This window comes from Lotus japonicus, chromosome 2 (genome assembly GCF_012489685.1).
Source record: "Lotus japonicus ecotype B-129 chromosome 2, LjGifu_v1.2".
Classification (NCBI taxonomy): domain Eukaryota; kingdom Viridiplantae; phylum Streptophyta; class Magnoliopsida; order Fabales; family Fabaceae; genus Lotus; species Lotus japonicus.
Genome location: NC_080042.1, coordinates 56,016,430 through 56,031,439, shown reverse-complemented (window position 1 = coordinate 56,031,439; position 15,010 = coordinate 56,016,430). Strand labels below are relative to the sequence as shown.

The following is a 15,010-nucleotide window of genomic DNA, read 5'->3' as shown; positions in this document are numbered from 1 at the left end:
GTTTGTTAAATTTACTCTATTTGCATTTTTCTTTTTCTCATTTTGAAAATAGTTTTCATTTTCAAATTTAGAAAACATGTTAATTTTGATTTTTTTTCTATTCACTTTCAAATTTATCATCGTCGTCACTACTACTGAAACGCACCGTTTTAATAATAATTAGGATAGGTTTTTCTCTTAAAAAAAAATAATATAATAAGGTAAGGAAAAAAAAAAAGGGGGAAAAAGGAGCAGAACACAATCTGATTGAAGGGGGTCACGTGACCACCCTTTGGTATTGTTGGTATACCATCCTGAAATTGTTATAAACCCTATTTTAACCAAATAACCCCACCCCCATCACTTTTTCCCCACCAGCCGTAACCTCTTCTTTTCTTTCTCGCGTTCTGCAACTTTCTTCTGCTCAGGGACATCAAATTCTCCTTTCCCTCCTTTTATTCTTTTGTCCTTTAGCAAAGAAAAACAACAGCAGCCCCATTTAATATATTTACTCATGAATGAGGTTGATGACACTTCAATTGGGAGAACTCTGAGTTAACAATTGGGGTAGAAGTTGTGCATTGAGGGAGGAGAAGGAAATTCAACTATTCAGAATTTCTATTTCAATTGTATTTAAGGTATATTCCTAAACCATGAATCTGAGGATTAGCGTTGAACTGTTGTACTGTATGTTAGATAAAGGTATAGGTAATTAGGGCCTTGGGTATACTGTTGGGGTTTCCATAGTTGCTCTCGGTAGTATGACACAAGATTTTGGTTGCTGAAGGTGAAATTTAATTGTGGTGTTCAGATTTACCGGGTGAAGATACGTTGGGTTGTCGCGCATTTGCTGAGGACGGTCCAATTGTTTCGTCATAGCTGTGAGTGATTTTTCAATCACTGTGGCTTATTTTTATAATTATATAATTGTTGATTTGATTATTTTATCATATCACTATTTATTTAAATTGGGGGAAACATGTTTTACAGTTCTTTAATTATCTGAAAGTTGGTTTTAGGAAGTTGATTTGGAATCTGATTATGAACTGATAGGAAAACAATTTATATTGCTTTGATTTTTTTTGGAAATTATGTGAAACTGAGATTATGAACTTGGAAAGTTGATTTCAAGAACTTTGATGAGACTTGAACTGATTTGAGAAAACGGTTTTGGGGATCCTTGATAGAACCCCGTAGCCGTTAACGGAGGTAACGGCCTAGGTGCACCTAGTTAGATTGATTCCGGGAGGAGAGGGCTATCCGTTAGATGGAGCCGTCAGTGCACGGAGAAGGCTATCAACGAGATGTAGCTTCCCCCGGTAATACGATTCGACATGTGATACGAGAGAGGAAAGGACTATCCGTTAGATGGAGCCGCCCCTATCGGATAGGCCATCCCTTAGGAGGAGAGGGCTATCAACGAGATGGAGCCGCCTCACGGTTCTACATGTGTGACCCTATTAAATTATATTTCTGATTTTTAAATGCTTTCACATGACTGACATGAATTTTTTATTCAGTTTCATTGAAACAATTATTTATAAACCTGACAGTTTGATCATCTCTTATTTGAATTGATGCTTATTAATTTTATTAATATTATATATGTTGTTAAATCCTCACTAAGTCTTTGTGACTTACCCCTTTATTATTTTATTCACAGATTCTTCAGCAGCTATAGGGAGTCATAGGTGATTTTAGTTTGGGGTTGACGGTATTGTTTTATTTTAAAAGTTGACGCTGAGCGTTGAATTTTGGTTTTGTACCATTTCTTGAAATTGTGGATTTGGAGAATATTATTTAGCAGGTTATGTTATTTTGAGATTTCAGAAATACAGAGGAGACTTTGTCGTTTTTTTTTTTATAAATTTATGCGGGCGTATTTATCATGGTGAATTGGTAATAAATGGGTTATGTGTAAAAGGCTTGCCGGACTTGGGGTGATAGTCCGTGCGCCGGTCACGGCTTGGGATTTTTGGGTCGTGACAACTACTACTGCCACCGCCATAACATCCATCGCCTCTTCCCCATTGTCGTTGACACCGCCACCGACATTGTTTTCATCGCCGCCTCTATTGCCACCCCACAACATGACTACCACCACTGCCACGATCACTGCGACCATCACTGGTGCGGTGGCGGCTGTGGTAGCGATGGTGTTCGTGACGTCGAGGACGTTAGTGAAGGTTGTGATGGTGACAGAGGTCGTGGTGGTAGGCAATGACGGTGATGGTAGATCGTTTTCATTTTCACCGAAAATAAAAACGATTTTATTTTGTTTATGTTTTGATCATATTTGATAAAATAAGAAAATATCAACTAAACATGTTTTCGACTATATTTTATATTTCTTTGAAAATGCAAACAAGGAAATGGACAAACCAAACATTCCCCAAGATTCTTAACTCTTGTGAATGAATTGAATGGAATAATGACAGTTATTTTTTACCGTGAATGATTTATACCTGGGAATGGAGTTTTCAACCTTGTAATAAACATGAGGATATTCATTTTCAACCTCTATATTCTTGGTAATGTATTTCCATGACTTGAAACAAATGCCCCTTAACAAACTAAAAAAATACTCACTTTGGGGGTGTAAGTGTAACACCCCACTTTTCGTTATTAGCTTATTTATTATTTTATTTTAATTATTATGTTATATGGTAATTTGATAATTTATGTGATTTAATTTAATGATTATGTGATTTAATTAGATGATAAGGTCACTAAGTTATTTTATTAAATAATTATGTGATATAGATAAATAAGGGTTTTAGGTTTTAAGTGAGTAGTTGGGAGTGGGGCCCATTGTAAGATTATTTAAGGGTTATGAGAGAATTAAAAAGAGAGAAATCAGAAAATTAGGATTAGAGAAGCAGCAGAACAGAGGAACACGTGAAAGGTGAAGGAGAAGAGAAAAGGTGGAGAAAACCTAGAATTTGATCTTCAAGAAGAAAAGGGTCAAGGAGGCTTTGTGCCGGTGTCATAGAAGGTAAGGGTTTGAATTTACCTTGTATAATTGTAGAATAACAGAGGTTGAGTTTAACATGAGGGAACCCCCATCTTCTTTGAAAATTCAGAACTGAGAGACTGTGTTGAGTGTTAACATGTGGTGATCAAAATTGATTTTGAGCGAAATTGAAGTTCCGGGGAAAATTGGGTTATGTTCTGTTTTGCCCGCAGATACCCTAACAATCTGTGTTTAACAGAACAGAACAGAACCCAATTTTCCCCGGAACCTCAATTTCGCTCAAAATCAATTTTGATCACCACATGTTAACACTCAACACAGTCTCTCAGTTCTGAATTTTCAAAGAAGATGGGGTTCCCTCATGTTAAACTCAACCTCTGTTATTCTACAATTATACAAGGTAAATTCAAACCCTTACCTTCTATGACACCGGTACAAAGCCTCCTTGACCCTTTTCTTCTTGAAGATCAAATTCTAGGTTTTCTCCACCTTTTCTCCTCTCCTTCACCTTTCACGTGTTTCTCTGTTCTTCTGCTTCTCTAATCCTAATTTTCTGATTTCTCTCTTTTTAATTCTCTCATAACCCTTAAATAATCTTACAATGGACCCCACTCCCAACTACTCACTTAAAACCTAAAACCCTTATTTATCTATATCACACAATAACTTACTTATCTAATAAAATCACTTAATGACCTTATGATCTAATTAAATCACATAATCACATAATCATCTAATTAAATCGCATAAATTATCAAAATACCATATAGCATAATAATAATTAAGATAAAATAATAAATAACCTAATAACGAAAAGTGGGGTGTTACAACTCTCCCCCACTTAAGAATTTTCGCCCTCGAAAATTTTCTTAAGCGAACAACTCGGGACCATTGTCCTGAGAATTCCAAAACAGTATCGATTGTGTCATAAACACATATCGAATACAAAAGGAATTAAACACGTTAATAAACATGGTGATAAACCTAGTCTACTGATCACCGACCATGCTCTGATACCACTAATGTAACACCCCCTTTTTTCCCATTGTTTTATTAAAAAACGTTTATCATAGTTTAGAAACATATCTAAGGGAGTATTACACTTCTTCACGAAAGTTCATTAAAATTAACACTGATTGTGTTTGAAAATTTATAAGTTCATATGGTTTTCAAAGAATAAATTATTCCTGCCAATAAAATTTCTAAACCAGCTAGATAATTCTATGATGCATAAAATCACTTATTTAAATAGGTTTATCTTCCATGATATTCCAATAAAATTGATCATACTCAGAACTTAATTTCATAAGCACTTCGGCCATCAACAGTACGACATTGCCATAATTTAGAAAATTATTCAACAACTTCCATAAGGAGAGGTTATAAAATCCTCTCAACAAAAGTGTAAAAGTAACGTAAAATATCTACCCAGTGTTACATTACAGAGCAAGACACTTATTTTATAATAATAATAATAATAATAATAACAATAATAATAATAAGATAAGTTAAGACTCTCCAAAGCTACTCCTCATGAGCCACATCTCTACCTCCAGTACCTGAGCGATGTCGCATAGAACATCATTCCAACAGAAGGGTAAGAACTTACATTGTATAAAATATAGCATAACAAAGAGCAAGTAAACAATTCAGATCCTGCTTTATAAACTCTTCACATTGTCTTTAAAATCTGAGTGATTATAATATTTTCTCTCAAGACAGTTTCACAATTCTTATTAATGTTTCGGAAAATTATAAGCTTAAAGAAGAATAATAATTCGACTTTACCACAACAGCAAAACAATTCACCAACAAATCACCAAACACATAAAATCACTGAAAACGTGAAACTTAGTGTGTGAGACTCTAATGTATGCATGTGTTGCCAATTGTTAACCTTAGCGGTATCACCGCGTCCACTCCAGACAGTTAACCACCAATGAAGTCCACGCCAGACTTCCAGAACCACTCCAGTTCTGGGACAAACCTTAGTTTTCCGATGAAAACCAACACGTTGCCTCTTGACTAAATGAAGTGTATTTCGTGCAAAAACTCATAAATTAAAACATGCAATTTGAGACCACTCCAGCCCCAAATATATAACATATTTTCTCACCAAATTCCATAACGGAAATCACACCAAAATTGCACAAAATAACAGTTCAATATAATTATCAAATCATTCACTATTCCACCGATAAACTAGCAACACAAAATCATCAAATGTCTCATATCAATTACTAGAACCAGTTCCAGAATCAATCAAAGAAATAAGCAGAAACATAGCAAACTTGCAGATAATTCCGGTACTAAAAGTGCACTCCAAAAATTATGCAAATTTTACCAAACATAGCCTTATACTTTAGCTTTCATACAAAATTGGATTCACCCAATTTGGAATTCTGTAGAGAGAGTTATGCTCTCTACAGCCTAGGTTGTTAGGGTGTCTGCGAGCAAAACAGAGTGAACTTGCAGATAATTCTGGTATTGAACCAGCAATCCAAAAATTATGAAAATATTACCCAATATAACCCTATGATTTAGCTTTCATACAAAATTAGTTTCACTCAATTCGGAATTCTTTAGAGAGAGTTATGCTCTCTAAACACAGGCTGCTAGGGTGTCTGCGGGCAGAAACAGAATGAACTTGCAAATGATTCTGGTATTGAACCAGCAATTGAAAAATTATGAAAATATTACCCAATATAACCCTATGAGTTAGCTTTCATAAAAAATTGGTTTCACTCAATTCGGAATTCTTTAGAGAGAGTTATGCTCTCTACAACACAGGCTGCTAGGGTGTCTGCGGGCAGAAACAAAATGCACTTGCAAATGATTCTGGTATTGAACCAGCAATCGAAAAATTATGAAAATATTACCCAACATAGCCCTATGAGTTAGCTTTCATAAAAAATTGGTTTCACTCAATTCGGAATTCTTTAGAGAGAGTTATGCTATCTACAACACAGGCTGCTAGGGTGTCTGCGGGCAGAAACAGAATGAACTTGCAAATGATTATGGTATTGAAACAGCAATCGAAATATTATGAAAATATTACCCAACATAGCCCTATGAGTTAGCTTTCATACAAAATTGGTTTCACTCAATTCGGAATTCTTTAGAGGGAGTTATGCTCTCTACAACACAGATTGTTAGGGTATCTGCGGGCAAAACAGAACAGAACCCAATTTTCCCCGGAACCTCAATTTCGCTCAAAATCAATTTTGATCACCACATGTTAACACTCAACACAGTCTCTCAGTTCTGAATTTTCAAAGAAGATGAGGTTCCCTCATGTTAAACTCAACCTCTGTTATTCTACAATTATACAAGGTAAATTCAAACCCTTACCTTTTATGACACTTGAACAAAGCCTCATTGACCCTTTTCTTCTTGAAGATCAAATTCTAGGTTTTCTCTACCTTTTCTCCTCTCCTTCACCTTTCATGTGTTCCTCTGTTCTGCTGCTTCTCTAATCCTAATTTTCTGATTTCTCCCTTTTTAATTCTCTCATAACCCTTAAAAAATCTTACAATGGGCCCCACTCCCAACTACTCACTTAAAACCTAAAACCCTTATTTATCTATATCACATAATTATTTAATAAAATAACTTAATGACCTTATCATCTAATTAAATCACATAATCACATAATCATCAAATTAAATCACATAAATTATCAAATTACCATATAACATAATAATTCAAATAAAATAATAAATAACCTAATAACGAAAAGTGGGGGTGTTACAGTAAGCATTACAATAATATATTGATTTATTTTATTAACTTTATAAAAGTATGTAATCACCTAAGGGCTATAATGTTTACTTAAAGGAGCCAAATCCAAAAAAAATTGTATTTAATAGAGATTTTAAGTTATTTTAAGTACAAAACTAATATTTGTGTTATAAATAGTTGGATGACCATCCGAGTTAAGAATTAGGGTTAAGTGAAGAGTCTATGGGTCATGCCCATGTATACTTGTATCTACACTTTTGACCTAATGTATTATAAATATAAGAAAGGCTACACCATCCTCATTTGCACTATTTCTTTACAAATTAAATTCATAATACGGTTATGATTATGTGAATTTTTTAAGTAAAATTTTAAAAAATCCTGTTCCTAAACTCAAAAGGGTAAAATTAGTTTGGTACCGATAAGTGGTAAAAAGTAGTTATTTAAACTCTTGGATCAAATATTTAATTTTATTTTTGAACATGACCTTTCACCTGCATCACACATAGTAATTGTGAGAACAACCAAGTGAGTTGGTGTAGTGGTTCAGTATTTCATCTTTTAAACAAGTAGTTTGGGGTTCGAATCTCAACTCTTGCGAATAGAGAAAACTCATTGGCTAGCACCCTACCGCTTAGTGCGCTGACCATGGGGTGAGAGATTAATTTCACAGCTGTTGGCTGTAAGAATACCTTGGTCAATATCAAAATGTAATTGTGAGAATAATTTAATATAAAAAAAGGTAAAAATTATAATTGTCACGGTCAAAGACAGGTTGTCAACACGATAATTTTTGTTGATTTGATATGTCCAATCTAATTTTAACTAACGGTATCCTGCAAGTTAAAATAATGAATTCTCCATTTGCCTAAAGAAATCGTGTTTAATTTATATTCTAAACATACGGTCTCATCCAATGTCATAGCACCAGTGGTCTAGTGGTAGAATAGTACCCTGCCACGGTACAGACCCGGGTTCGATTCCCGGCTGGTGCACTATTTTTCTACTTGTGTAATTTTCATTACACTATTGCTTATTGTTACGACTTACGAAGAAGTGCCACAACAAAATACAAGATATGTCAATTCAAATTGTTAGTGAAATCCTGCCAATGGTTTTAACTTTTAAATGTCAAATTATTCTCCCATGCAAATGAATCTTGTGTTTCCTCAAATATAACTTCCTAACAAATACGGTGACAAACTAAATGACCAATTTGAACATTAACCCGTAATAAAATTAATATATTATTAAACTAATATTTTAACATTTATAAATTATATTCAGCGGATTCTTTGGCTAAATCAGGCTGCAACAGGATAACAAACCTCTGGTGGTGCTCTAGCTCTATTCCCACTTGATGTTCGTTGCTGTGTTCTGTATGCTCAAGGGTGTGTATGCTGATCTGATTTTATTGGCGCTGATCTTGGAGCTCCTTGAAGTTCCAATTTTCTGTTCTGGTTTTTTCCAGTACTGGCCTATCGTGTTTTTAGGAGTTGTTTTCTGTTTTCTTTTTGCTTGTAGCTTTGTTTGATGTTCATTTTGTTGCTTTCTGTTTCTATCTTTTAATGTTAATTGTATGCTACTTTTGCTGGAGGTTTGTACTAAAAAAAATTAAATTTTATAAATTATAAAAATTACAAATATTAATTGAAATAGTTTAATTTGGTATGAGAGTGACCACCATTGCTTTACAACAACCCTCTAAAGCATGGACTTTCTTTCTTCTTTAACTTGTCAACATACCACTACGCCTAATCTGGTATAATCCTCATAAGTCATAATAACATGTTGAGAAAATATTTTCTATTTTCGTTTCGTGATTTCATTTTCTGAAAACAATTTTCATTTTCAGATTTTCAAGATTAAGAAAACATGTTTGATTGAACTTCTTATTTTCCATTTCTGAAAAAGAGAAAATATTGAAAATGTGTTTGGTTTAGCCATTTTCAATAAAATTTTAAAAATTATTTTTATATAAACTTTAAAGTCAAATATTTGTATAAATGAACAGTTTGTAAATAACACTATAACATAAATAATTGATGATATTAAGGATTTATTTTTTATTAATATACTTATTTTCAAATAAGTATAAATATAAATATTTATATGTTAATATATTTTTTCCTATCAAAAGTTTAATACATACGCTTTTAACAACAAATATAATAAAAATATATGTAGGCTTTTATTTTGTAATATGTTATTTTTGGTATTACATCCGACAACAACCATGAGACTAATTCTTTAAGATTGGGAGATCATGTAAAGTGGGTAGGTCACCCCAATAAATAGTTTTCCATACCCACCGCTTAGGGGTCGAACCCCTCCCTCGATGCTTCAACTATCTATTAGTTGTACCACACTTTCTTAGTATATTTTTTTGGTATAAATATCCGGTACCCGGTCACCCTTTGTCTATACCGCCAGATTCGGGATTTAGTCACAGTTAGGGCTTCTCATCCGTCTTCATATTGTATTGTGTGGAGATCGAACATAACTCTTCTCACACTTAGTCTGCGTTGCCAACTGAGCTACCCTTCTATATATAATATTCACTAAAAGGTGTAGATATGAATATAATATTCATATATGTGTTAATTAATATAATTTTCTTATCAAAAGTTAACATATATTCATGATATATTTGTTTATATATATTACATATATTAATATTATCAGTCCAGTATGCATATTTAATATTTAAAAGAAATGATGATTTTTATTACTTGTAAAAGCACATGAAATTGTATTTCCGGTGAAGAATAAAAAAAAGTTAAAAAACACATGAAATTGCTATATGTGAGAATCGAGCTCGTGAACGAAAGGTGCGGAAGAGCATAATAAATAACAGATTGAATTAAAAATTCAACTATTTACAGGATTGCCACCGTGTCTTTCTAGTGTTTTCATTTTCTCGTGGTCTGAACAGGAAACAAAGAAAACGGTGATTTTTTATTTTCAATTTTTCACCTTTTTTAGAGAATGTTTTTTTTTTAAAACATTTTCAAAAACTGAAACAAACATGTTCTCTACTACATTTTCTATTTTCAGTGAAAATGAAAACAGAAAATGGCCAAACCAAACAGGCCCTAAAAGTAACAAAAAACGAAACTGTCTCAATCAAGTCAAGAAGCAGGAATGCTTCATTACAGTAAGAGGTAGATATACCTGAAACTGAGAAGAAACACTGCGAAACGGATTTGAAAAGGCAAAGCTTGAAAAAATGATTCATGAATTTGAAATCTATTTCTCCTTTAACAGGATGTTACTATAAAACAAGAAAAATTCAATACCGAAGTTTGACAAAAAGTGATGAACAAAGCAGCGACTACCCAGCCTTTGTGCTTGCTGAATCCTCGCACAAAAAGTGGCAGCTTGATCTTTATAGATAATAAGATTTAGGGAGCAATTTAACACATCCAATCCGAAGCAGCGCATTAACAATCAGGGGCAAGATTTCTGAAGCCAAGAGACGGAACGGAACATGAAATCATAGCAGTCCTTAGGCAGATCAATTTGAAATCTCTGTCATTCTTGATATAGATATAAAGGAAATACATGACTGGAAACTGAACTCCAAACTCATTCTTGGAAGCAATGAACCTCAGAACATATTGATATGATTCACGTTGAAAATGTTATCTCATTTTCTCGCCAACTCCTCAACATAAGTGAACCATAGCTAAATCATTCTGGAATTTCCCCTTCCTCCAATTCCTCTGGCACAGGGAACTCTGCACTGGGACCAAATAAATCTAATTCGTTTTGCATTTCATTATCAATATCAAGGAAGTCAAGATCAGCATAATCATCCATAAGATCTGGATCAAAGACAAATCTCAAATCTTCAAATGATGTTAGTTCCTTGGTTTCCTGTGAACAATGTGAAAGATTACCACTCCCAGTGTCTCCTTCGACCACAAATGAATCATGTGTTTTCTCATTACTCATATTTTGGGTAAGCAAGTGTTGTGATGTACTTGATTCCACGTGCTTCATGAGATCAGAAACCTTAGGATTTGCAGAACTGTTTTCGCCTTCTATTGCTTCCTCCCTAAAACGTACACCTTCCTGACTTTGGTTGCTTTCATCATCTTGCTGCTGTGATTTATGTATACTGGAATTGACATCCTTAACAACTTCAAAATTGATATTGTGAGAGGGAAAAAAAACAAAAACAACAGGAAACTCCAAAATCACTATATTTGCTAACTGCTGTCTGATTGGTGCTTTCATATCCAACTCTTTGAATGGTGACCTGGGACCCTGTATTAACAAGAACAGCATGAAATTAATAGCTAAAAATAAAGCCATATCTTCATGAGGTAAAAGGTAAAGAAAACCCACCTTTGGGTATTTACAAATGAAAAGCTTGAGACAATCTATCTGGTCCACACAAAATTCCCTTAGCTGATGATTCCAAGGACCAGGTTTGAGATGCTTCTCAAGAATAGAGCAGAGGCTTGAATTTTCATCGACCCTGGAAGACAAAAGCATAATATCCTTTCAAAAATTGTATTTTCTTGCATGCAATAGGAATGTAAGGTGCAATCTCATATTCCAACTGAAGACATCATCTAAACAGCTTACCCGTGGTCATGTAAAACAATATCTGTCGAGTGAAAACGCCATTCTATTGTCCAAGATATAGCCTTCTTCCTGAGAGCATTCCATAAACATATATGTAATCCACTTAAAAACAAAATTTTCCATCTTCGCAATTTAAGAATGAAACATTCTTATAATCTACATTTCCCTTTGGTACCAATACGTTAAGAACCCAGGCTTGATAAAAATTTATAATCTGAGCTGAACGCACCCAAGGAAACATTTACAAGTTGAGTACACAAAGAAGAAACTGCTTATAGGTACAGGCTCCTAAAACAACATAAGTTTGTCATGAATGCCAAAAATACCTTTGGTCATATCGAGTCTGATTCATCTCTCTTTTTGACATCCGGCTAGGCAGAAACAATAGTTTGGTTCTCCGGCTTGCAGCAGCACTTCCTAGGCTTTTGAGGGGATAAGGTAGCTTAAAGTAGGGATACAAGCGCAATTTAGTTCTCATTCTCTGAGCAGATTCAGCCACCCTCTTCACCTCCTCCAACAAATTATAGTCTAGATGTGGAGGAAATCACAAAATAAACAAAATAAATACAGGGATTTAGATATTGGGGAAATTATAAGAAATCGCAAACAGCTGTACAAATTCATGAAAATTCAGAAACAATGCCCAAAAACGTGGTGAGTGAAGAACATGTAAATTCCAAAAGGGCCAATAACAGAAATCAGCATGAAAATATTGAAATTAAATCAAGAAAAAATACTTATGTGAAATCTCTGAGGAACCATAAAAAAGGCTCCTATTGGTTGAATAGTAGATATTAAGAAATATGAAGTGAAGCTATTCCACTTATGCAATCAACTACAAGGTTCTCAAGATTCAAAGACAGGACATAGAATTTTAAGAGTAAGTACCAGATAATAGCACACTATCATCAAACTGAGAAAGAGGAACAAATTGAGTCCGGTTCCTCTTGCCAGTGCATCCTGTACGCACTTTGTGAGCTTTTACACAAGGAAGACTGCATGAGCGTACGGAGCAACCAGGGCACTTATATTTTGATGCGTTAGATTTGCATTCTTCGCATAGTGCTGGCTTTATTGAGACCTGCCCTCCTCCTCCTTCCATCCGTGACGGAGAAGCGGACATGCTACTTATGCTTAGAAGCAAAGATTGCAGGTGCACCACACAAAAAGAAACTTGTCTTTAGAAATCACCAGCAACTATATAAAGCGCCTTTCCAATACCATGGTTCCCTTTGACGTGAATGGCTAAAATCTCAATTCTTTTCAAGCAACAAGGACCACAACACTGCACAAGCACCCCAAAACATTATTTCCAGACGAAATTTTAAACATCAATATACCCAAGGTTATCAAACTAGAGAGTTTACGTAAACTCGTGGAGGGGGGTAAACACAACTCAAACTCTTACGAGTTTACTGCATGCAAGAAAAATATTTTAAAAACTTTAGTAATGGTAAATACTCTACATAGATGTGAGAATTCAATTGTAGCTTCCGCTACAATTCAGGATCTGCCTTCAACTAGCCATTGGAATGTCATCAAGTTTGTCCTGCAATATTTCTTCTTTACTTTTCTCTTTTTACTCTACATTTGGGATTCGCCTCTACTGGCCCTCTTAAGGTCGCTAGGTTTGCCCCACAATGTTATCATTTTATTGTTTGCTTTGTACTCTACATTTGTATTCAATGTTAACAGCCAATAGTAATTCTAAGAAGGCACCACATTTTCCATATCATTAAAGGAGTATTAAGGATCAATGTAACAAAGAAAATTAGAACACCAAAGACAAGAGACAGTGGAAAATTTATACTAAATAAAAGAATTTGTATACTGTAACATACTGCTATATATTTTTTGGACTTTCCCTTGTGAAACTAACAATCTCTAATGTGCTTAACATAACAACATAAAGAATACTGGGTCAAAGGAGAAGAGAAAAATAATCACTACTCCTAAATTCATTTAAATCTCGCAAGACAGGGACCAAAATTCAACAAAACAAAGGGGCCCCATCATTCCGACCAAGACACCACAAAAGAGATACCAAATCAACTAACTAAGCAAGGCAGGGCTAGTTCGTCAGAGATGAATACCATCACTTAGGGTAGATGATTTCCATGTTCAGAATCATAAGAAGGTTTTAATCTCATAAATGGGAAGAACTATAATCATACGACATAGGGGGAGGGGAATCATACTCACCAATGAGTGGTACTAGGGTCAACCAACTTCTTTGGGATGGTTTGTTTCTTCCTCTCTTGAATCCTCTTTCTTCTCCCAAGCCCCCGTTTGGGTTTAGGGTTTTTGTTTCTTGCTTTTTTCTTTTCATCGTATATTACCTCTATGCCCCATCTCTAAATTGTAATTTACTAAGATGCCCCCCTTTGGCTCTTTTTTTTCATATTGTGTCACTATCCCACCTCAAAGTGTTAAAATGTGAGATATTACTAGCCTAATTTTTTTTTCTCAACCACAAATAATTTAACAGTCATATCAAAACATGAGACTCATAAATATGGTAAGAATCACATTCTAAATAAATATATTATCCAGGTTATAGAATTTGGGGTGTTACAACCATCATAATTAAGGAATGTAGAATACAATTGCAGCACATGAGTTCTACAATCAATTCATCTGCAATCAGTTGCATTTCATTTCTAATGCAAAAGCAAATCTATGAAAAATAGAAGAGTGGTTCTACTTGATGACTAAATAAGTATCCACATGATTAAGCAACCAGAACAATAACACAGCAAGCCAGCACATGATATAAGGCACTAATAACAACAAACTTATTTAGTTTTAATCAGAACAATATTTTTTAACATTGGTTCACAATACAATAAGAAAAAACTGAGATTTCAAAGAGAAATAGAAAGAGGAGACAACAAACAGAGTTATGATGCTCTGAAACAGAAACAACCAAACATTCACAAAGAATCCAACATAAGTTCTTAAACAGGGAAGGAAATAACTGAGGATGGAGGCCGGCGCAAAGAGGCTGTCTTCTAGCTTCTTGCGTCAGAGATGAGAGAGCGTGGAACTTTGAAGTGATTGCTTACTCTGCTTTTGCTGTTAGGGGTTTGGTTTGAGGCTTTCACTTTCGAATTTCGATTTCTCTTTTGCTTCGGGTCGGGTGAGCAGTCCGTTAAATTTACCCGGTACAGTTGATTTGACCGTGTGAGGTTTGAGTAGTCAATTGAATATGATGAAATTGACTGGATCAATTGAATATTTATGTACAAGTAGACTCCTCTTTTGATATTTAGTGAGATGGCAGGCGGGAGTTGGTGCAATATAAAATCTCAGAATCATTTTCATTCCATGTAAGTTACTTCTAATAGTTTCTTCTAGAATCATATGTGTCTTCACTCTTTCACTTAACATGAATTAAAACCTATCAAGCTTCTATACACACCGAAGACATCGTCTACAGTACACACACAAAGATATTACTTGTTCTTCTAGTATGAGGTGTACACTCCCCAATGTAAATAATATTTAATTTAATTGATTAAAAAAAAGTAAAATGAGTAGTTTTGCTAAGTTTTTTCGCCTATAAGTGTGTGTTTTAAAAAGTTAACAATATTAATTATTTTTTTAATACGCGTGTTTTTTCTCTTTCTAGATAGTTAGTTATTTTGAAACCGACGGAGTATAAGAGATTACTTTTCACACACCCTAATGTTAAAGGGTGTATGATTATTTTTAAAGGTG

General features: G+C 34.4%; 1 protein-coding gene, 1 long non-coding RNA gene and 1 other non-coding gene across 5 annotated transcripts; 2 read left to right on the top strand and 1 right to left on the bottom strand.

The window, feature by feature from the left end:
• The first annotated feature begins 311 nt into the window (after window positions 1-311).
• Window positions 312-1,847, top strand: LOC130735464 (uncharacterized). The gene is made up of 3 exons (XR_009018463.1): window positions 312-617; window positions 791-860; window positions 1,643-1,847. It is a non-coding gene; the product is annotated as an uncharacterized LOC130735464 (long non-coding RNA).
• Window positions 1,848-7,618: 5,771 nt separating this feature from the next.
• Window positions 7,619-7,689, top strand: TRNAG-GCC (transfer RNA glycine (anticodon GCC)). Its single transcript has one exon. It is a non-coding gene; the product is annotated as a tRNA-Gly (tRNA).
• A 2,208-nt stretch (window positions 7,690-9,897) lies between these two features.
• On the bottom strand, window positions 9,898-14,426 carry LOC130738444 (putative box C/D snoRNA protein SPCC613.07). 3 transcript variants are annotated; one of them, XM_057590426.1, is made up of 6 exons: window positions 14,269-14,426; window positions 12,179-12,575; window positions 11,617-11,818; window positions 11,291-11,359; window positions 11,048-11,180; window positions 9,898-10,966 (listed from the first exon to the last, which is right to left on the bottom strand). In XM_057590426.1, the coding sequence occupies exons 2-6, from the start codon at window positions 12,411-12,413 to the stop codon at window positions 10,388-10,390; spliced, it is 1,218 nt and encodes a 405-aa protein (XP_057446409.1). In that variant the 5' UTR covers window positions 12,414-12,575; window positions 14,269-14,426; the 3' UTR covers window positions 9,898-10,387. The 3 variants fall into 3 exon arrangements, with proteins under 3 accessions (XP_057446409.1, XP_057446408.1, XP_057446410.1); XM_057590425.1 differs by lacking the exon at window positions 14,269-14,426 and adding an exon at window positions 13,493-14,230; XM_057590427.1 differs by lacking the exon at window positions 14,269-14,426 and adding an exon at window positions 12,757-13,469.
• Between the last annotated feature and the right edge of the window lie 584 nt (window positions 14,427-15,010).

Coding starts and splice junctions, on each gene's coding strand:
- LOC130738444 (XM_057590426.1), bottom strand. CDS start 12,413: ATGTCCGCTTCTCCGTCACGGATGGAAGGAGGAGGAGGGCAGGTCTCA. Junction 11,181..11,290: donor ATTGTTTTACATGACCACGG/GTAAGCTGTTTA, acceptor TTTGTCTTCCAG/GGTCGATGAAAATTCAAGCC. Junction 10,967..11,047: donor TCATTTGTAAATACCCAAAG/GTGGGTTTTCTT, acceptor TTGTTAATACAG/GGTCCCAGGTCACCATTCAA.